This window comes from Hesperophylax consimilis, chromosome 7, assembly GCF_061612785.1.
Source record: "Hesperophylax consimilis isolate HC1 chromosome 7, BYU_Hcon_1.0, whole genome shotgun sequence".
NCBI classification, from domain to species: Eukaryota; Metazoa; Arthropoda; class Insecta; order Trichoptera; family Limnephilidae; genus Hesperophylax; species Hesperophylax consimilis.
This window is the reverse complement of record NC_142842.1, coordinates 34,163,903-34,187,297: the sequence shown is the minus strand read 5'-3', so window position 1 is coordinate 34,187,297 and position 23,395 is coordinate 34,163,903. Positions and strand designations below refer to the sequence as shown.

The following is a 23,395-nucleotide window of genomic DNA, read 5'->3' as shown; positions in this document are numbered from 1 at the left end:
TTTTTTGTCGAGAGTAAACAGCTTCTCTCTCCATCTCAATTTGGATTTAGGAAAAAAAATCCACTCAGGATAACCTTGCCATCATCAGCACTGATATTAATTTATCTTTTTCTTAACAGGAAGTTTGTCTTGCCGTCTTTATAGATATAGAAGGCGCTTTGACAATGTTTCCATCCCAACCCTGAAAAAAAAACTTCTAGGCCTTGGCCTTCCCCCCATGTTTGTCCAATCTATTATCAATCTATTTCTAGATAGAAAAAATTTCATTGAACTTCCAGATATTTCTCCTCAAAGTAGGTCTGTTTGGAAGGGTTTACCACAAGGCGATGTATTGTCCCCCTTACTGTATAATATATACATATATGATAGGCATGTCACTATTCCCACACAAGTAAAAGTTATTGAGTTCGCAGATGACATAGCTTTCTTCTTATCATCCAAAATCATCCCTCTCGCCGTCAAATATCTTAACGAAGCCATGAATGCCCTTTGTACATGGCTCACCTTAAATGGTTTTGAACTTTCAATCCAAAAGACTCAGTGTGTCACCTTCTCAAACCGCCATAAAAACCCCCCCGTTCAAATTTTATTTAAAAATTCTCCAATCCCCAACGCTTCTGAAGTAAAATTTTTGGGAGTAACAATTGATAGGAAACTTAAATGGTCTTCCAATATTAATAATTTAGTTACTAAATGCGAAAAAAATTTAAATATCATCAGATCATTATCTGGCGTTTGGTGGGGAGCTCACCCTACTTGCATCAAGTTGCTTTACAACGCACTTATTCGAAGCCATCTCGATTATGCCTGCCCACTTTTTAGTACTGCCTCAAAAAATGTACTTGATAGATTAGACAAAATTCAATCTAAATCTTTGCGAATTATAACTGGAGCGATGCAATCGTTACCCATCAATTCCCATCAAGTAGAATGTTCTGATCCTCCCCTTTATTTAAGGCGTCAACTATTTGCTGACAAATTTGTTCTTAAATGTTTAAATTCTAAATATCATCAGGTTATCCCCAGCGTCTCGTTGTTCATTGACTCAACCCATTCATCTACAATTAGAGCTTCAACTAAACCTCTTCCTGACATCTGTAAAAATTTTAAGTCTCTCTCAGAGCTTCACATCATTCAAAATGATCTACTTCCCTTATACAAATTAAAATATAGTCACGTCACCCTATCCCCAACAATATTTGAAGGGATCGGAATCCTTAAAAGTCATTCCAATCTCCCGGCCCGAACTGTCAATAATATGTTCAATGACATTATTTCATCTAAATGGCCCAACTTTTCTCTTTTATTTACTGATGGATCCAAATCTCCCGACTCTCCTAACTGTGGTATAGGTATTAACGTTTACCACAATAATTTTAATGACAGAATATTTCATTCAATTTCAAATCAATTTTCAATATTTTCAGCCGAGTGCATTGCAATAATAGAATCTCTCAAATATATAATCAAAAATAATTTTCAACATTCCCTCGTTCTCTCTGACTCTCTCAGTTCCCTCCAAAAACTTAAATCCAGTCCTCTTCTTCATCCTGATGATCACTTTGTATGCCTTATTCGAGAGATGATAGCCACCATTCAAAGCTCTGGTGAAACTGTAACTCTGATTTGGATTCCTGGACATGTTGATATCATGGGTAATGATATTGCGGATGCTTTGGCAAAACAAGGAGCGTCCAACCCTGTTGTTACCCTCGTAAACCACATTCCCCTATCTGAAATTTTTTCCATCATCAAAGATAGATCCCGCAATGTTTGGTCGGAGTATTGGCACATTGCTAGTCAATCCAAGGGAGCCTGCTATGCCTCAATACAAAGGACTATTCCATCAAAACCGTGGTTTCAGCAATTTCCTCATTTTTCCAAAAAAGAAATTTCTTCACTCATTCGAATGAGGATCGGACATTGTTCCGTTCCTTCCCATCTTTTTAAAATTCACGTCGTTGACTCCCCAGATTGTACATTCTGTGGTCTAGAAGTGGGAACTTTAGATCACATATTTTTTGGTTGTCCCTCTCTAAACAAATATCCTCTCTTCTATCAAGCCTTATCTAAAATTGCCTCCCCTCCATTCAACATCTCATCTCTTCTAAGTCTGAACTCGACTCCAATTTTCATTATAATTTTGAAATTTGCCTATTTAAATAAAATTAATATTTAAATTCACCTTTCATTTCTCAATAATTTTAAATGATGGCCAAGAATACCCTTGAAGGATGAAAGCCAGAAATAATGGAAAAAAAACTCCCACCTATATATTGCAAGTTCCTCTCGCCCTACGAGGAGTAATTTGTAATTCATCGGAATTGCTCTAGCAAGAAATAAAAATAGAAAAAATATATATTGTCTCTTTACTACTGTGCCATTATAAACTTTTTTATACTGTTCTTAAATATAGTACCTTCAATAATTTGTACGTTTATAATCTTGCATGATTTGATGATAAAAAAAGTAAACTGATATACAATGAAGCAGAATGCACAACATTTTTTGTTATTTTATTTTGAATTTTTACAAAAAATGTTGATACTTATGTTCCAGAAATACAGAGTCTCTTGGCAGTGGATTATTTTAAGTATAAAAATGTCAAAGAAGTTGTCACTTTCCTCCCATGGACTGATGCTGGTAAACTAATATATTTATAGAATCATAACTCATCTCGATTTACTTCATATACCTATGATTGGCCTCTTTCATTTCTGGATATCAATTTATGATGCCTTTTTAGATATTATAAATATCGTAATTTGACGTCTCATTTGTGTTTCAGGTAAAATACAGTTCTTAAAACGGGCAAGGGATTCAAGCTTGTTAGTTTGCCACATGGAGAGAGGAGTAGAATGGAATGCAGAAAGAAATGTTACTTCCAAAACCAAAAACAAAAACTTCAATTACTCTCATCCATTACGACTGCCAGTCGGAAAACTGGGAATTCTGTACCATATGGAATATGCTGATAACGAATTCTTAATCAAAGTTTGTGAAAATACAATTTTCTGAATATTTTAAACTTTGACATGCTAATTTTTTTGTTTATAGTGTAAACAATAGACAGAAACATAACATAAAAATAAAAATTAATTATAAAAAAAAAAAATGTATACAAAAACATGTAAAAATGTAACAATAATTACGTAAAAAAGCGATATTTAAGTTTGGATCATTTACCTAAAACAAGTCTTTAAATTACATTAACTTGCATTAAAATTACAAAACATAATAATAATAGAAATATTAACAATAATTTATTTAAACACAGTTTCATACCTGCCTTGAATAAACAAAAACAATCAACATTTAAAGAAAAAAGTACGGTATAAATATGGTCAAAATTAACGTAAAAAAGTAAGTTACATATTCGACCAAAGAACTATTTATTTACCATGTGTTAGAGCGAGATCGATGGCTCTGTAGTTTTTTTGATGTGCTTTATAATATGAAGACCAAAGAGTGGAATTGTATTCTAAATACTTATTTTTAAGGCAGTGAAGAGAACATTAAAAGAATAGAGCGACGCAAAATCTCTTACTGTTCGTTAAATAAAATTCAAAAATTTCGTAGTCTTCAACATCTTTGATGAATATTAAAAATAAAACAGGTCCCAAGTGTGAACCCTGTGGAATTCCACTGGAAGCTTCAAATTGCTTTGAAATATAATCCAAAATTTTAAATGAAATTCTTCTAGACAACAATTAACTTTTGAAACAGTTTGACATACTACTGGAAGTAAAAAAGCATTCAGTTTATGAATTAAAATTTTATATGAAACCTTATCGATTGCCCTGCTAAATTCTGTATACATTATATCAGTTTGGGAACGTTTTATTAACGTTTCAATTAGTTGATGTTGATAAATCGTAAGATTTTTTAGTATTGATCTCTGTGAAATGAATCCGTGTTGAAATTCTTGTAATAATTTTAATTAATTCCGTTTTAACTTTCGTTAGTAAGGTAGATTCAATAACATGTGAATTGCTGATCGTGTACGTGTACATGTAGGTCTATAATTAGATACGTAGGTTTTATCACATTTTTTAAGATACGCGTTAAGAAACGATTTTTCCAATTATCAGGAAAAAATTTCAGATTTCATTGGAGGGTTAAGATTTAAAATTTTCATTAATGGAATTGTTAAAACGGATATAAACTTTAATAGAAATATTGGAGATTTTATAAAGTTCTGGAGGTTATCGCTAAATTTGTCCGGAATTATGCCACTACAGTGGATGTTATATAATATAGTCGACACATAAGCACAAGTTGGCAGAAGGTTAATTCGGAAACGAATATGGAAAGTTTCCGTGTTTCTTAGTAGATGGTGATTGATATTGATTTATATTGTGCCGAAGAGGGAACATTCTACATGGCTATTTATATTATATATTTATAATTTTATAGAGAAATTTGTCACAACGTTTATTTAATGTATTTAATTTGAAATATTCTAGGCGTTTCTTATAGTCAGTAAGCAGTGCAGAGTTTTAATATTTAAAAATGTTATTATTGATGTCGTTGTAGTCGAAAAACGTTTTTTTTTTGAAAATTTTATTTTTTTATGTAAATTTTCAGTAAATCGGTGCAGTACACTGCCAAACTAAAATTTCCTGAAAATCTTCATACAAAAACTAAACAAAAACGAAAAAAATAAAAAAAATCTTTTTGTGTTTAGCATAATCAATAATATCGAATTTTTCGAACTAAGCACTCTATCACACTAAAAAATCACGAGCCGCCAGTGCATGCCATAGTCTCACTGGCTCCAGACGGTTGGGAGCAGTTGTAACACTCATGTGGTTTAACATAAAAGAAATACCTTATTTTGTCAATCTAATACATTGAATTCCAAACCACAGAACGGGGACGCATATTCGTAAATACTAAACTCAATATCCATTTGCCACCCCTAGGTAAATACTCGACGTTTCGTGATGATATGTCTGCTAATTACCGCTCTCTTAATAGTAATCTTCTACCGAGAGAGGTAAATGGCTGACCCATCATTTCCCGAATAGATAAACTGTCTGGTATTTACGAACTTGCAATCGGGACATAGAATAGAAGAGAATTTGAGCAGAATGTGAAGGACTAAGGACTGGATGTGAATGACGAGGGATCGAAGTGGAGAGTATTTAACGAGGAGGCCAAATCTTATCATAGGATTATCAATTAATGTAGACATATTCAACAAATTTCAAGTACTAGATTTACGACAAATTTACACAAAAAACAATTTTAACTCATCTCTTTAAAAACAAAACGAGAGAATAAAGCCAACGATCTCTTACTGATTCCTAAAACAAATACAACATTTGGACAAAGAAATTTCAAGTACATTGCTACTAAAATATACAATAAAATATACGTGAAAAAACAAGACAATTATAAATTCTAAACGTATTTAAAATCTTGACTGTGTATGGGATCATCAACAAAGGTAGTGCAATATTTAGTCAACCTGACCTGACCAAATCTAAATTAAAAATTCTCTAATCCCATTATCTTTACTAACGCCAATAACAAACTAAATAAATACCACCGTGATAATGACGATGAAAAATTATATGGTACTTGTCCTTTTTTAGCTATCGAAACATCGTTACACCAATTCCTCGTTTGTATGGGTGATGCTCCATCCAGATTTCGATGCTGGTGTTAATACCCTGGACAAGTTAAATTTATTCGTTGATGCCGATATCATATTACCGAAGATTAGTGGCATCATAAATGATACGGAATCATTTGATTTGTTCGATGTCTATAACCCGGGGCATGGTAGAGGAACCAAGTTGATAGTTACGAAATTGGGATACTGGACCAAAGGTAAACAAAACAAAATATTTCAGTGATGGATGCACGTATATAGTAAGCATTAAATAATATTGATGACATATGTCGGTTGCCCATTATCTACACCGTCTGTCTTCTGAATACAAATTCCAAATTGATAGATTTGCCCTAAAATGAAATCCGGGTATCATTTCGACGAGCTGGAGGCAAACAACATGACTATATTTTTGTAACCAGGAGGGAACGAGAATGATCTGAATAATCTACGACGAAATAATCAGTCATACGTAATCAACTGAATTATCAGTCGTACGTTGAACGCCGAAGGGCGCGCATTGAAATAACCAGGCCCTGCGCAGAAGAGTAAAGTTCGTTAAAGTCAGGTACCGGTTCGCAGCAGAGCCCATTGTGGGAATTTTCTGCACAGGGGCGCAATATTAAGCTGTTCGAAAATTACATCTATTCAAAACTCAATTAGCTCTGTTTGAGTAAACATATTTTTAAGCCTTGGTTTAATTTTTAATTTCTATGAGCAGATTATTAAAATGTTTAATTCCAGATAAAAGATAATTGTTTTTGCTCAATTTGCTCATTTGCTTTGTATTAAATTTTATGATTTTGATGTTGTATTATAATATCTTTGGTATATTAGTTTAAACCTTTATTCTATTTGGACAATTTATGTTTTTGTTTTGGTAGATGTCTTCTACATTTTGTACTTTGAATGTTGTTAGTTATGTAAGTTTCTGTCACACCCTAAATCCTCCTAGATTCCGGCCTGACAATGATCTCGCAGACCATCTGGTCACGTCGAAGGGACATGCAGGGAGCCCGTTTAAGAGCCATATCAGTGACGAAGAATCGCGGAACTACCGACGTGGTGGAATATCTCACGGATAGATCACAGCCGTACACCGACTCTCTGAGCAAAGTCTCTTACAATATGGTCCTGCTACTCCAAGACTATTACAACTTCTCGTGAGTATGGGCAAACTCTTCAAAATAAATTCATACAATCTACTGATGCATATATACCTAAATATATCCCTCGGCATTTGTTGCGTCCACCCCCTAAAAACTCCATAGAATTATGTATCATATCAAATGGGTAGTTACGTTAAAAAGAAAACATTTTTATTGTAATTAGTTTTTTTTTAGATTAACATTTTATGTTTTTATATAAAATAAATATATTTTTAAATAAAAAAAAATATTTTTGCACAGCGCCCTTGCGGTGATTTTGCACATAACGGCGCTATACAAATCATCCAAATATTATCATTATTATTGTGAAATCAGCATATTTTATGCAAACAGTTTTGCCTGTTTTCAGGAGTTATCGGTATTCATATTCACTAAAATACTCGTTGATTTTGTTGTTTATTGCCCACCGCAAAGCCATAATTAGTAACTATAATAATTATTTTTTTGTTCCGTTTTAGGTTGGTGTTGTCGGAAGGCGAGAGTTGGTGGAACCCTCAGTCCTGGGAGATGAGCTTGGTGGGGATGCTGAACGCAGATAAGGGGGACTTCGCCGTGACCTGTCTTCGCTTGGTGGACCCTAGGATAGACTTCATGGACAGCTACTTCCAGCTGTGGGAGTTCAGGTAGGTCAATGGTCACTCCCACAGTAGTGATGGTGGCTGGTGGAACCCGCAGTCCTGGGAGTAGGGCCCTATTTATTGTCCCGGCTCTTTTACTTTCAGCGTGACCTTTCATCTCTTTAGATTGATCATTGGAATTATTATTTATTTTCATAATAATCATTTTGAAAGATGCTTGTGAACAAAACGGAAGCTAAAGTTCTTCGAGAGTTGTATGGCTATCGGAAATAAAAATGAAAAACTTTGACTGGTCTGCAAAAGCTAGCGCACCTTTTTTCATGAGTCTTCTGGTTGACAGTTGGCAGAAAACAATCTCAACATATAAAGTTTCTTATTTTTTTTATTTGTTATTGTAAACTTGATAAAGCCGATTTTGACGAAGTTAATGTTATGTATTGTGAGGTGGACTTTTTCCGAACTTATTTTTCCCACACAAAAAGAAATATCTATCAAAAAAATGTAATGTGAGATGCAAACTTAGCCGATAGATTCGCTCTGAGCTTGTCGAGAACGAGGTGGCAACGTTGTGATCGGCCCGTGTCCATTGAAACCACATGTAAACAATAAAATTAAGCCGAGTGTTTGACGTTTACAATTATGCTACAATTCAAAAAGACAACTGTTCTAAAATTAACCAAATGTAGTTACACTTTGAACGATAAAAATATTATTATATATTAATCATCTACTAATGTCATTGCTTTTGACTAACTTAACGAATTTTCAAAATGTCCACATTCCGTGTGTATTTACATCATGTAGCCCGCAAACCTAATGAATGTCTGCCCATTCTTTGTGGGTGAAGCCAGATATTGTCACAGTGATCAAAATTACGCACAAATAAATACAATGTTAAGAGTAAGTCTTTGGAGAAAACATGCACTGTATAAAGATATTCTTTCAAGGAAGTTTTAATAAATGCACGCTAAGATAAAAACACACTACATTTACTAGTTTTGATTAAAAATATCAAGTTTTTAAAGTTAAATACTGCTAAAAATATCAGATCCCTTGCGAATAAAATAAAATTATTGACACGAAGCGGGGCAACTAAGTAGACTGACGAACGACAGCGTTTGGGCGCGGGAGGGTAGATTTAGCAGCGAAGCTAAATAATAATGCCAAACCCACGCGGCAGACCAATTTTTACTGTTTTACCTGAAAAGTACCCCTAAAAGTAGGAATTTCGAAAAAGTCTTTGGATTTTTTACTTGTACTATCACGTAGAATCACCTCCTGAAGATTTTATTTTAATTTTTTATTTTAAATACATAAACGGCTATACTGCCTTTTATACATAAACATATAATAGAGTACAAAAGTAAGAAAAATAATATCATTACATAATAGTAGTTTTAAACTTAAAAATAACATACAATTATTTTGTGTATCACAATCAAAAATAACAAAAAAAAGAACAATGAGAAATATCATCATTTCATTTCAACATGTCCATATTGCGTATATAAAGTTACATTATGGAAAAATAATTGTTGAGTGCATGTTTATATTGCGCTAATTTTAAGAAATAAATGTCGCCGATGTTAGCATGTTCATTTCCCAAAATGTGTAATCGACTGATTGGTGAGTAATAATGTGATAATGTATGTGTGTTATTATAGTAGAACGGTGGTCAGTCTATTGTTAGCGCGACCAGGGCAATGAAATCGTATTAGTTCTATTAAATCAGGGGTATCCAGGACCTAGTGAATTATTTCATATAATATTAATAGATCACAGATTTTTCTGCGATCTGATAAATTTACGAGATTAGTCCAGTTTAATAACAAATTATAGTCCACGGATTCTCTTGGAATACCTAATTTAAAATTAATATACCTAAGGAATCTATGCTGGACTTTTTCAATCGCTTGAATATGGATATTGTAATGTGGAGCCCAAATCGTAGAGTTATATTCCAAAATGCTTCTCACTAGCGTTATGTATAAAATGCGAATAGTATCAATGTTACAAAATTGTTTGGTTATTCTAATAATAAATCCTAAAATCTTCATTGCTCTATTAATAATATTATTTATATGGCTAATAAATGTAAGTTTTGAGTTAAAAATAATACCTAGATCATTTATTGTTTCTACTGAGTTTAATATAATTTTTTCAAGATTGTATTCATAAATTGTCGGTTTCTTTATTTTATAACTAACTAACTAACTAACCATCACGCCGTTTCCCCGCAGGGGTAGGCAGAGAGGACGGACCGCCAAACAACTCGGTCTTGGCACACACTCCTTGCCTCATTCACATTCATACATCGTCTCATACATACTCTTCTATTATTCTGACTCTTGACATGGCCCGACTCGAGTATCTGATTCACTTGATCGTGCCATGTCTTCCTCGGGCGTCCCCGACTTCTGCTACCATTCACATTTGCATCATATATCCTCCTTACACTCCTATCTTCGCTCATTCGCTCTACATGCCCAAACCATCTAAGCGTCCCTTTGCAATCAGAAATATTTTTAATTTTTTTTATATAATTCAATCATCAGCAAATAGCAGGATATCAACATCGGAAAAACGTCTACAATGTCATTCATAAATAAAATTAACAGTATTGGTCCTAAATGGGAGCCCTGTGGCACACCACTAGTGGCAGAAAAGGCATCCGATATTACGTCGTTTAATTTTACAAACTGTTGCCTATTTGTTAAATAACTCTCTACCCATTTAAGAAAGTTCCCGGTTATACCCATACTCCTTAATTTATTTATCAATATTTTATGACAAACTTTATCGAACGCCTTGCTGAAGTCAGTATATATCGAATCTACTTGACATTTATCTGCAAAGGCATTCGCTATAAAGTTTTCATATATTAGTAGATTTGTCAGAGTTGATCTATTCTTCATGAAACCGTGTTGAAACCTTGTTATAATCCCATTTAATTTAAAAATAATTTTATCCAAAATATTTTTTTCAAATACCTAGTTTTGGAATAGTTGACTGTATACACATAGGTCTATAGTTGCGTATATCGCATTTGTCACCTTTTTTAAATATGGGTGTGATGTAACTATTTTTCCATGCAATTACAATTGGAAAATATCCCGATGACAATGACATATTAAAAATTAAATAAAGGGGATACGACAAGGCATGTATACAGTGTTTCAATAGAATTGGTGGTATTTTGTCAGGACCCGAATTTTTTTTATATCAAATTTGTTAATATGGGTTTTAATTTCATTTATATCTATGTGAATGTTAGAAATTTATAAATTGATGTTAGATGAAAAAAAAGGAATTTCACTATTATCAATTGTGTTGTCATATACATCTTTAAAAAATTAACAATAGTTTCTGCATTATTTCCATTTATGCCGTTATAATACACGCTAGCAGGTATATCTATTTCATTTCTTTTTTAATGACTTTGAGTACTTACATAAAGTGTTGATGTCGTTATTTGCAATCGAATTTTCCACATTATTTATGTATTCTTTGTAACAATTTTTAGAAAGATCGTGACATTGGCGTCGAATTGAATTGAATTGAATATAATCTTCAATTGAATTGGATTTTTTGTACTTTTTATGTATTTTCTTCTTCAATAGAGTCAAGTCAATTAAATATTTACTGAACCACTGAGGGAAAACATTATTTTTACATTTAATGTAAGGCACACTTTTTTCTATGATATTGTGAATTATTTTATAGAATACGTTGATATTTTCGTTAATATTTTCTTGTTTTAAAAAAGTCCAATCAGCAGCATTTAAGCATTCATTAATATGATTAAAATCAGCTTTATTAAAATTGTGAAGTGATTTTTTGCACTGTAGATTTGGTATTTTATTTAGTGATACGCTAATATTTAATGGAGGATGATAGTTATCTACAGGTAATATTATTTCACTTGATTTTACTACAGTTACTAAAGTATTACTTGAAAATACCAAGTCCAGTATTTTGTTATTACAATTTTCAATTTTATTTAATTGTGTAAGATTTATAAAATTTGACATGCTTATAACTTCTTTGTTTATAGTTAAGAATAAGATACATATAGTTAAGAATAAGATAATGCACCTACCCCCGGACACCCTGTATAACGGTATCATCTGCGAACGTAATAATTTTACCTCCTATATGTTGAGTTCGTTAATGATTGATTGATTAATAAAGAGCAGGGGCCCTTGTGTACTTCCTTGTGGCACTCCAAAGTTATTTTCTAGTGTTGCCTCATTCATTCTCTTTTGTTGGAATCTATTTGATATGTAACTTTGCATTCATTGAAAAGCTTTTCCCGTTATTCCTGTATTTTACAGTAACAGTATTTTATGGGATATTGTGTCAAAAGCCTTGACCAGGTCTAGAAATAGGTGATGCCAATTATTATGATTGCCAATTAATAGCAAACTGGCTGTTATCGCAACATCTATCACTCAACACAAACAAAACCCAAATTTTAAAATTTTGTCCAGTGCAAGCTACACCCATAAATATAAATGTAAACATTAATAATAATATTATCGAACCTTCCCAAACCTGTTCACTACTGGGAATAGAATTAGATATAAACATAAACTGGAAAGAACATGTCTCAAAAATTGTAGCAAAAATCAGTAGTTTTTCTTATGTTCTGGGTACCTTGAGAAAAATATTAAACACCGAATCAGTAATAGCCTCATACTATGGTTATGTATATTCAATAATAAAATATGGTATTATTTTTTGGGGAAACTCGGTAAACGCTAAAGATGTTTTCATCATACAAAAGAGATGCATAAGAAAAATTACAAACTCTGACCGTTTAGATTCATGTAAACCTATGTTCAAAAATCTGAAATTTCTGACAGTCACAGACATATATATAATGGAGTTATGCATGTTAGTGCGATTATCTACAGACAAGTTCCCACTAAAAAAACTCAACACATGAATACGCTACAAGGCTCACAGAAAACTTATTAATACCAAAAGCAAACAAAACAATATTCCAAAAAGGACCATACTACATGGCCATTAAAGTATATAACAACCTTCCACATAACATTAAACAAATACAAGATACACACAAATTCAAATCGTTACTAAACACTTTCCCTGTTAATAAATGTCACTACAGGTTGAGTGAATACCTCACGTAAATGAAACGCCTATTTTTATTGGTATATATATTAGTATTTTTTTATTTTTTCATTGGTATATTGTTATTTTATCTGTATAAACATTGTAATTATTATAATAAAACAAATAATATTATATAAACATTGTAATTAAATAAATGTGGTTAGCTGGAAGAAATGGGGTCTACCCATAAGCTACACCTTTTGTAATTTTTATTTTACAATAAATAATTTTTGATTTGATTTGATTTGATTTGACGCCAAGGTCCTTATTTCCTGCAATCATTTCCGTGAGACATGCGATGGCATCATCCGAATATAGTTTTAATATTATGTTTTTGTGTACTGTACGTGGATCTCACAAATCCAAAATTTGAGTTCATTAGCTCATCTCAGTTTTTCTTACCTAACTAAGGACTCTCAGCTGAAAAATCTTATTTATAAAAAACATAATTTTTAAACTCTTGAATTATTTTTTCCTTTACACTTGTTTATTTATTCACAAACAAAAACATTATTTTTATGCCGATTTAATATTTTTTCCGTGTCAGCACCTGCTTCCTATTCCTGAAGCCCGCCCACTCGGGGGGTGCACTGAGCACGAACCTGCTGCGGCCCTTCTCGGCCGTGAGTTGGGGGCTCGTGATGGGCTCCGCCGGGGCCGCGGCCCTCGTGGTGCACCTGGCTGCTCTGGGGGCGCCCAAAGGACAGACCTCGCTCGGCCACCACCTCTTCGTGGCCCTCGGAGCGCTGTGCAACCAAGGTATTCATTTTCGCTCTCATTATTCGTTTTCAAAAATTTTCTTTCATATTCATAGATTCTTATACATTTCTGTTAATTTTCATAATATCAATTATTTTAATTAATTTGCAAATATTTTTCACTCATTTTCATTAATTTTTACTAATTTTCAGTAATTTTCATTAACTTTCCTTATTTATCGTAAATTTTAATTGATTTCTGTCAATTATAGTTGATTTTTATTAATTTTCGAAAATTTAATTAATTTGAATGAATTTCCAATAGTTCAATTTCATTCATTTTCGTTCGTTTTATTTATTTCCAGTAGGTAATTAATTATATTTCAATTTTATTCATTTTCGTTCAATTAGTTCATTCATTTTTGTGAAAATTCAAATGAATTCTCTTTCATTTGCTTTCATTTTTATAACTAATTAATTCATTAAAAAAATTAATGTTTCTCATAGTTTCCTTGTGGGCACTCCCATTGTAAAATATTTTTTTGTCGATCTCTTGGTTTTGCCAACAAAGGTATTATCTAAAATAGTATCAATCTACAATCTTTGAATATTAACTATTTTCATCGTGCTGTATCAGAATATCTAATTAAATTTTTTCATGCTGTGCTATACATTATCTCGACTGTGGTTTGGTAAAATCCTCCAAGCCACAAAGTGCAAATTTTACAGGAGACGATTAAAACGTTTCTAAAAAATTTGAAATTAATATGAAAGTGGTTGTTTTCAAAACATTGCAATCCTATTTATAACTAGATGTACCCCGCCACGCGTTGATGTGTCTCAGTCTGTCTCTACAGATAGAGAAACAATGGTGCTTGTTGCTTTTACATCCAACAGATTGCGCTGTTTAAAAAAAAAACATAGTATTTGTATATAAAAACACATCTGTATTTGAATGCAACTTGTGTTGAAATTTCAAACAAGCGATGAAGAACTTTCGGAGATTTAAGATTTTGAACAAAGAACATTAATATTTCTCTTCTGTTGTTTCGGAGAATTTGAACAATTCATCAAATTTCAACGTTCATTTTCAAGTTCTGTGAAAGATTTTTTCAAGTTTTGTTTTTATTTCAGTTTTTTTAAGCAACTAGCCTACAATGATATAATAACAGAACTTGAATAGGACTTTCACAGAACCCGAAAATGAACGTTGAAATTTGATGAATTGTTCAAATTCTCCGAAACAACCCGTCCGTCTGAAATCGACTCCAATTTTCATTATAATTTTGAAATTTGCCTATTTAAATAAAATTAATATTTAAATTCACCTTTCGTTTCTCAATAATATTAAATGATGGCCAAGAACCTATTTCTGGCTTTCACCCTTGAAGGGTGAAAGCCAGAAATAATGAAAAAAAACATGAATATTTTTATTTATATAAATTATGTGAGATTTGAGGGATGATTAATTTTATCTATGGTTTTCTCTAAATAACCTATAAAAGTGGAGGCATAAATTTAGTATCCCTAATCAGCAAAAAAAATTTATCATGTTGTTCTTTGAAGACTTATATGAAACCACTGAAAAGTTATATTCCCAAAAATGTGTCTTTAAGAATTTTACCGAAACATAATCAATATATTGATGGCCACAATAAAAAAGTTTTCGTTTCAGCATCAAATGTAGTTCCCGAACGTTTATCCGGTCGCATCATGTTCCTGTTTCTATTTCTTACCGCCATCCTCCTCAACAACTTCTACACTTCCTGCGTGGTGTCCTTCCTGCTGGAAAACAAGGACTCTCCCATCAACTCCATCAGGGAGTTAGCCGATAGTCATTTGGAAATAGGACTGGAAAACCTGCCGTACAATCAAGTCCTCCTTGAGGTTAACTTTCGCTTATTACGCTCTAAGTGCTACGTAGTAAGATACAAATAATTATATAAAAGACGCTTAATTGTTTTACGTAGTGGAGAGTGAGACGACGATAGGTCAACCTTCATATTATCTCACTCAGCCTCTTTTAAATTATTTTAAATATATGAGTGTTCTTTTAAATCAGTGTATCAGTCAACAAACCACATCAGTAAAAGAACAGAACTGTTCTGAACTGTTCTAGCCCGTTAATTATTAGAAGACCAAATTTGGTCCCAAACACCACATGAATTTGGTTTCCTAATATTTAAAGGGCTAGAATAGTTACTACCTCACGAAATAACATTAATAATATTGACGCAGCCGGTAGGATTCCTTCTCGTCTACTAAAATGACACTTTAGTTTTGGAATTTACGCTTTAAATAACCTTCTTCTAATTAGATCTAAATATTTTATCAAAGTTATGATCAAAATATCGACCAAATTCTTAATTTTTTCGTATCCATATTGCTCAATACCTCGATACAAAGAACTTTCCAATCAAACCGTGGTTTCAAAAACGCCCCCATTTAAACAAAAATCCTTACTTCTTCGAATGAGATATGGGATTAGTTCCGTTCCTTCTCACTCATAAAAATCACGGGTTGATTGTATTTTCGGTGGTCTAAAATTGGAAACCGTGAAACACGTTTTTTTGGTTGTCCCTCTCTAAGCAAATATACTCTCTTTTATCGAGCCTCATTTAAAATTGCCTTCTCTCCGTCCAACATCTCATCTCTTCCAAATCTGAACTAGACTCAAATCTTCCATATTAAAATTATGAAGTTTATCCATTTAAATTAAATTATTACATAAATTCACCTATTCTCCCTCCATACTTTGAAGTGACAGCTTAGAACACCTTTGAATTGCGAAAGCCAGAAACATTTGAAAAAAAAATACTGTGGCAGCGGTTTGCAAACTTTTTCGGCCACGGAATTGTAAAGAGCCGATTGGATGTTAGCGGAACCTTTTTTCCATCCTAATAATATTTTTTGTACCTTTTCCTGGACAAATTTGGATTTAACTTTTGAAGTGAAACTTCTTTACGCGCGTCATGCAATTTCGAGGACCGGAGTAAAACCGACTCATGACCGAAACGAAAATGCGGGTACCCCCACCACCGATTAAAGTTCATTTGATCTAGTCAAAGTTTTGAAGTAACATATAAATGCTTCTTAGCTCATCCCGACAACTGGCGTTGGTGGTGTAATGGTCAGCATAGTTGCCTTCCAAGCAGTTGATCCGAGTTCGATTCTCGGCCATCGCACATTATTTTTTTGTTTTTAACGCCTTTTTCATGCAATATCTTATTTTTTAGTAGGTCAGAACATTTTTTAAAAGAAAATAATATTGCAAAATAATAAAAACACTTATCTCACTGTGATAAAACATTACTCCGCTAGAGCGCGCTTTGCGTTATTGTGTTGGATTAAAATTATTATCTAATCCGTATATTATGATAATTGTATTACATTTATTTAATTAATTTATTTATTTTGATAATATGTAATAATTTACAGAAAAAAAAATTAAAACTATCTCCCTCTGATAAAATATCCGTTCGCTAGAGCGCACTACGCGATCTTGTGTGGGATTCTATTTCTGTACATTGTACATTATTTTTAAAAATATATTATATTTTGGGTGTGATGTAGGTAACATTATAAAACATAACAAGCTCTCATATTTTCAGAACCTACATAATATAATCAATTTATGCGGCTTTGCTTACAGTTGGTGCTCAGCGTGGTTGGCTTTCAATCAGTTAAGCGAGGTTCGATTCTCGGCTGTGGCATTTTTGAAGTGAAACCTTGTTGAGGTGGGGGAGCCGCTCACGAACGTTCTCTCTCTTCTCTTCTTTCCTCTCTCTCAGACACCAGCGAACTGCGCCACGCCAAGCATCAGCTGAAACTAGAAGTTTCACTTCTGTCTTGCGTAGGCTTGACACACCCACTTTTTTTTTTATATTATACGAGACAGATTGTTGATTTTTTTAAATGATGAGTGTATCTCCCGGGAAGCGGTAAATAATTGTTAAATTTATTTCAGAATCCAGAGAACGAAGAAGTCAAACATCTAGGCGAGAAGGTCATAAAGTCAGGGAAGCAGATTCACGACCTCCTGCTCCCCTTGAGAGAAGGGGTGTACCAAGTGCAGAGAGGCACTATGGCCTTGCACACGGAGAGGGCTACCATGTACTCGGTCATCGCTACCACCTTCAAACCTGAACAGATCTGCCAGATCAAGGAGATAGACTTCTTACCCAGGAATAAGCTCTCCACTGTCATACAGAAGAATTCACCTTTCACTAAAATATTTAAAATAAGGTAAATATTATATTTTCAATAATCGCAAATTCACTTTGTGGCGTCGTTTTTATTTCAACGAAAATAAATCACTTTGTGTGCACCACAACTGAATGGTTCCAATGGTTCTTTCGTCTGGATAAACGAATAATGAAAATGAAAATATAGAAGAATAGGCAAATAAGTATCTATGGACGATAATAATACAATGAGCGGTGATTAATTTGTTTTTATTATTGAAATGTGATGCGGTAGCTTGTGTCCCTCACGGTTCAGAGAGAAAATGGTTCCTATCACTTGCTAATGAAAACCTGTGATCCCGATACAGGATTGGAATGCACCACACCAAAGACAGAGAATTACACAATACATTGTACTCACCAGCATCTTTGGTTATCTTGATGTGTTGATTTAATTGGGTAACTTGCGATGATTATGTTTTTCCACAGCATTTAGGTAGCACTGTACTGTAGTTACTGATACAGAGCAATCAATATGTAAATTGAACGTTTAACAGCGCTCACATCGGGCTATCATGTCGTGATAGATCAGGAAGTACTTGAAGACTTGTCGACCGAACAATAATTGTGCAGATAGAGAGAATTAAACAAAGCTATCCGGGCAATTGCGTCACAAAATAATTATAAAAAATAAATACTAGTGGATCCCCCGCAATGCTATTGCTAATGTCTAACTCGGACGCGTGCGACTTCCACTATTAAGTACTTTATACCACAATGTTACCGTTAAAAAACTACATAACGTCGAATTTAATTCGACTCCATATCTCATTACGGTGCAGAGATATTGCGTTAAGTATTCCTCGGGCGTCCCAGAATTATCTACCATTTAAACATCTTAAACACTTCTGGCACCAATAACAACAAACTTTGAAATTTTCATTGATTTCATGAGCACAAACCTACGCGGGCTGAATTTTTATGTATAGGATTTTCCAATAAGAGGTGTTATTTTGATATTCAAAGAAAAATGCTACTTTTTAATATAAATGATGAATGTTTATTTCATTATAAAGAAGAAGGTATGCCGTTAATAGTGAAAAATAACATCAGTCAAATGACCACCACGACCACGCCTACAGGACCATATCCTTTTCATGAAATTTTCCATAACCAAATCTCAAAGTGGCTGCCTTACGTCCTCGATAGCCTTACGAATTCCATCTTTGAGGTCTTGAATCGACGCTGGGCTGTTGGCGTAGACCTTCTCTTTCACGTGGCTCCAAATGAAGAAGTCGCAAGGTGTTAAATCACAAGATCTCGGTGGCCAATTGTGATCACCTCTTCGAGAGATAACACGGTCCGGAAACTTTTCCCGTAAAAGATCAATGGTTTCGTTGCTTGTATGGTACGTAGCGCCGTCTTGTTAAACGTAAACGTTGTCCAGATCAATATCATCCAATTCCGGCCATAAAAAATCATTAATTCCTTAATTTATATTCAAAATAACACCTCTTATTGGAAAACCCTTTATTAAGATTAGAAACCAGTTAGAATTTAACTCAACCATTAAAAATTCGTTTTATATTTATGTAGGGGAGTTTGTAATGAATAAAATGCAATGATAACGGTGGTAATGAAAAAGTCGGCAAACATTGTGAGGGATTGTAATGATATTGTGTATAGTCAAAACCCGCTACAGCGAAACTCAATATTATGAAAACCTTGATATGCATTTGTTTGTTTTGCCACATATTTCAAACATTGGTTATTCGACATAACACATTGGTTTTTATTTAAAAATAGTTTTAATGTGTGAGTACTAAATTATTTACTTTTTAATGAATGGCTAGTAATTATTATTTCGCGAATATCGTTTTGAATTTTGCTTGTCCGTGAATAACTGAGCCAATTAGTTTTGGACCTTAGAGTAGCAATTTGTTTTTCTTTATTAAATAATTAATCATTCATAAAACTAGTTTTCACTGCTTTCGATTTTTTTTAATGTTTATTTTCTTTAGAAGCTCGCGCTTGTGTTTAAAAGAGTGCTGAGCACAGAGGCGGATTTGCCCTTAGGTCTATGTAGGCCCGGGCCTAGGGCGGCCAGATATTAGGGGCGGCCAATCGTGACAAAAAGTCACAGATGATAACAAGAAATTACTTCCTAAGTACCTAAATATTCTACGTACGAAATAGCGATATGCAAGAGCGTGTTCACACACAGCACACAGCGCGCCCCCACGCCCCGCAGCCGCCCTCGCCACACCTATCATGCTCCGTCGCTCGCCCGCTCGCGTATTTCCAATCCCTACCGTGATTCAGTTGCGCTAGTGACTGAACCGCGTTAGGTATTGTTATGCATAATAGCGTGTTCACACTGTTCACACACAGAGCTATAATATGCGTGGGATGGCGTATTTCAGCATAATGTAACTGCCAGATTTTTGTTTTGAGTTCAGTTTTATTTTTATGTTAGATAATGCTTTACGTAATTTTTTTTACCAACGTTTTAATTTGTATTTTAAGTTTAGTTATTATATTTTAATATTTACCTTAAGTTGATTTTTATTTAAAAGAGGTGCTGATTTCTTTTATTTGTTTGGAGACTTAATAATAACTTTTTATCCAGCCCGTATCTGGCAACCCTAATTGTAACTGTAAAACACTTATATATTATTGTATGAGAATAAACCTGAAACTAGTTAAATAAATTAAACCTAAAACTGTTTTAAATGTTTTATTCAAATCCTTGAAACCTTAGAAAGTATTACAAACTAGCAGTTATTATAGTTAACTAAATTTCTGAATCGATTTCGATAAAAGTTGTCAATAAAGTAAATTCATTATGTAGTCTATAGTCTATATCAGGGGTCTCCAAACAACGGCCCGCCATTGTCATCAATCCGGCCTGCGACAATCGACAATTATACAGTAATTGAACTAGCGAATTTAGCAAGCGTATTTTTTTACATTAATTCCACACGTGAGGCTTTGAGGAAAATATTTTCCCTCACGACCTATGTCATCTTAGGTGTTGCTGTGTGGAGGGTCTTTTTAAGGAAGGGAAGGATAGGAAGTTCTGAAAAGGAAAATGTATGAGGGGTGGGTAGGAATCTGGGGATTAGTGTGTCCAGGAGTGACATACGTATGAATACATCCCTACAACTGCGGTGCAAGGCGATGGGTCAAGATAGTCCGGCTGGAAAGGTCAAAAGGCCTCCCTCACCCAGTCTCTCTCGATCCGGCCCGCCACGCAGCAGGTGGGCAGACGTATCCGCCGCCAAGACCTGGACAAATCTCACCCCATGAACCATGAATGATAATGGCAGGAAAATTAAAACGGCTTTGACCCTAGGAACTTACTGAAAAGTTTGGATACTCCTGGTCAATATGATGGATACTGAAAAAGGGGCGGCTACATGGTCTGGAGCCTAGGGCGGCCAAGACTGCAAATCCGCCTCTGGCTGAGCACCAAGATAAAGAATATTTAGGACGGGTTGTTTCGGAGAATCTGAACAATTCATCAAATTTCAACGTTCATTTTCAGGTTCTGTGAAAGTCCTATTCAAGTTCTGTTATTATATCATTGTAGGCTAGTTGCTTGACAATACTGAAATAAAAACAGAACTTGAAAAAATCTTTCACAGAACTTGAAAATGAACGTTGAAATTTGATGAATTGTTCAAATTTTCCGAAACAACCCGTCCTTAGTGTTTGTAATTATGATTTAAAGAAATATGAATTTTAAAAAATATATTTAAATGAATATAAATTGAAATGTACAGGGTTTTCCAATAAGAGGTGTTATTTTGATATTCAATTGTAAAAGATCAATGGTTTCGTTGCTTATGTGGTACGTAGCGCCGTCTTGTTGAAAGTAAACGTTGTCCAGATTAATACCATCCAATTTCGGCCATAAAAAAATCATTAATCATCTCTTGATAGCGATCCATCTACCGTAACTGTTGCTCCAGCCTCATTTTCGAAAACGTAAGGGCCAATGACTCCGCCGGACCATAAATCGCACCAAACAGTCACACGTTGAAAATAAAGAGGCTTTTCAACAATAACTCTTGGGTTTTCCGAGCCCCAGATGCGACAATTTTGCTTGTTGACGAAGCCACCGAGGTGGAAATGGGCTTCATCACTCAAGATAATTTGCATTTGATTCACTCAAGTGAATTTTAATAATTTTAATGCGTTATTGAAGCGTGTACCGTTCCATTTTTATAAATGGCGTAGTTTCTACTTATCAAATGTCAAAAAATGACAGATTCAAAAGTAACATCTACCGAAATAGTGGGCCATTCAAAATAACACCTCTTATTGGAAAACCCTGCATAATTAAATACGAAGATATTTTCATCATTTTGGTATTTTTACATTGAACTTCTCTTTAGTTTTTATTAGGTGTTAATCGTTTTCTATTGATCTGATATTTTCGGGTAGGCTGTTGAAGTAAATTTTTCCTAGATATACGTAATGATGTTGAGCAAAAGTGTTATTATTACTCTTAGGTTTTGACTAGGAGTAGTATGAACAGGAAATGGGTATTCACAATGAAATTAAATTTGTGTTGTATTAAATATGCCAATTATGTATCGGTCAACTTACATGAACATAGAATAATGTTTAGCACAAACTGGGCAATTTTAAGGATATTTGGAGGGTCCTAGCTCTTATACAATAACGTTCCGACACGCTTATGGTTGATATCTATATTATGTTAAAAAATATTTACACTAGTGTCAAAATCAAGAGAGGAAATTGAGGACTACGTTTGTATGGACAAAACACCACCCGGGGAAATAGTGCCACACATACGGTCGGTCGACCGACGACGCGACACGGAGCGTTGACGAGCAGGACCGATGGTCGCCATACGGAGCGCGAAGCAGCGAACTCACACCTTTTCATTCATTCGCCTACGTCAGAAATGTAGGGTATTTTTCTCCTTTAACCCTGTATACACTGCTCTAATGATATATTTTTTTAGATATTTGTAATGATCCGATATATCACTTAAAATATTAAAGTTCCACCGGTAATCATATCAAGCTGATAATATGATAAAGACTTTTATTTAAAAGATATTAATGGGCATTCCAGATGACTCAATTTGGTTGAGCGGTTGTTGAAATCTGGTTAAGTTGAACGTAAAGTTGAACCACGTGGATGTGCGCTGAATGCGGTAAAGTTAGCACTCAAGTTACACACAACTGTCACGTGAAACGAGGGTTGAACCAATCAAATTGACTGGTCCGTAAGGCCCAAGATTACCAAATCAGCGTCTCATTAGCACAGGTGCCAATAATACATTTGGGTGGCTATCTCTCATATGGGTAGGATGAATTTTTGATTAGAAAAAAGATCCAAGCCTATTTAGTTTGAGTTCTCGATTCATCTATTGGTATTGTATCTATTCATTCCACATGTTTAGGTCCCTCTGGTCCCACGAGACGGGTCTCCTGTCCCGTGCGGACGGCATCTACCGAGCCAGCCGCCCCCGCTGCCAGGCCGGGGTGGTGGTGAAGGCAGTCACGGCGGGTCAGTTGGGGTCCCTGCTGTTATTCTTGCTGCTGGGAGGGGTCGCAGCCATACTAATACTGCTGATGGAGTGTGCAGCACACCGAAGGGGATCGCGGGCAACAAAGAAAACAAGTCTAGTGTCGTCTGGATTAATAAAGACATATTAAAACAGCTGTCACTATTTCCCATAAATCATCCGAATAAATAATAAACGAAACACGGTATCAGATGTGAACAATATAATCGTATTTTTTTTTTTTTTTATAGTGAATACCTCACAAGAGTCCCAACTGCTCCCGTCTGGAGCCAGTGAGACTATGGCATCCCCAATTGGGGGATGTTGTGAGGCTGAAGGTAAGTGGGGAAGGGAAAGAGGAAGGTGGGGAAGTACCTGGCTATTCAGATCTAGTCACTTAACACGGCTAAAGCCATTTGGAGCAACGTTTCAATTCTGAATGGTGGTCTTACACCAGGGCGA

General features: G+C 34.4%; 1 protein-coding gene across 1 annotated transcript; it reads left to right on the top strand.

Annotated features, from left to right (window-relative positions):
- The first annotated feature begins 6,589 nt into the window (after window positions 1-6,589).
- Window positions 6,590-23,084, top strand: LOC149422652 (ionotropic receptor 75a-like). Its single transcript, XM_089633981.1, has 6 exons — window positions 6,590-6,783; window positions 7,248-7,412; window positions 13,054-13,265; window positions 14,880-15,091; window positions 17,172-17,449; window positions 22,829-23,084. The coding sequence occupies exons 1-6, from the start codon at window positions 6,590-6,592 to the stop codon at window positions 23,082-23,084; spliced, it is 1,317 nt and encodes a 438-aa protein (XP_089490107.1).
- Window positions 23,085-23,395: the final 311 nt, after the last annotated feature.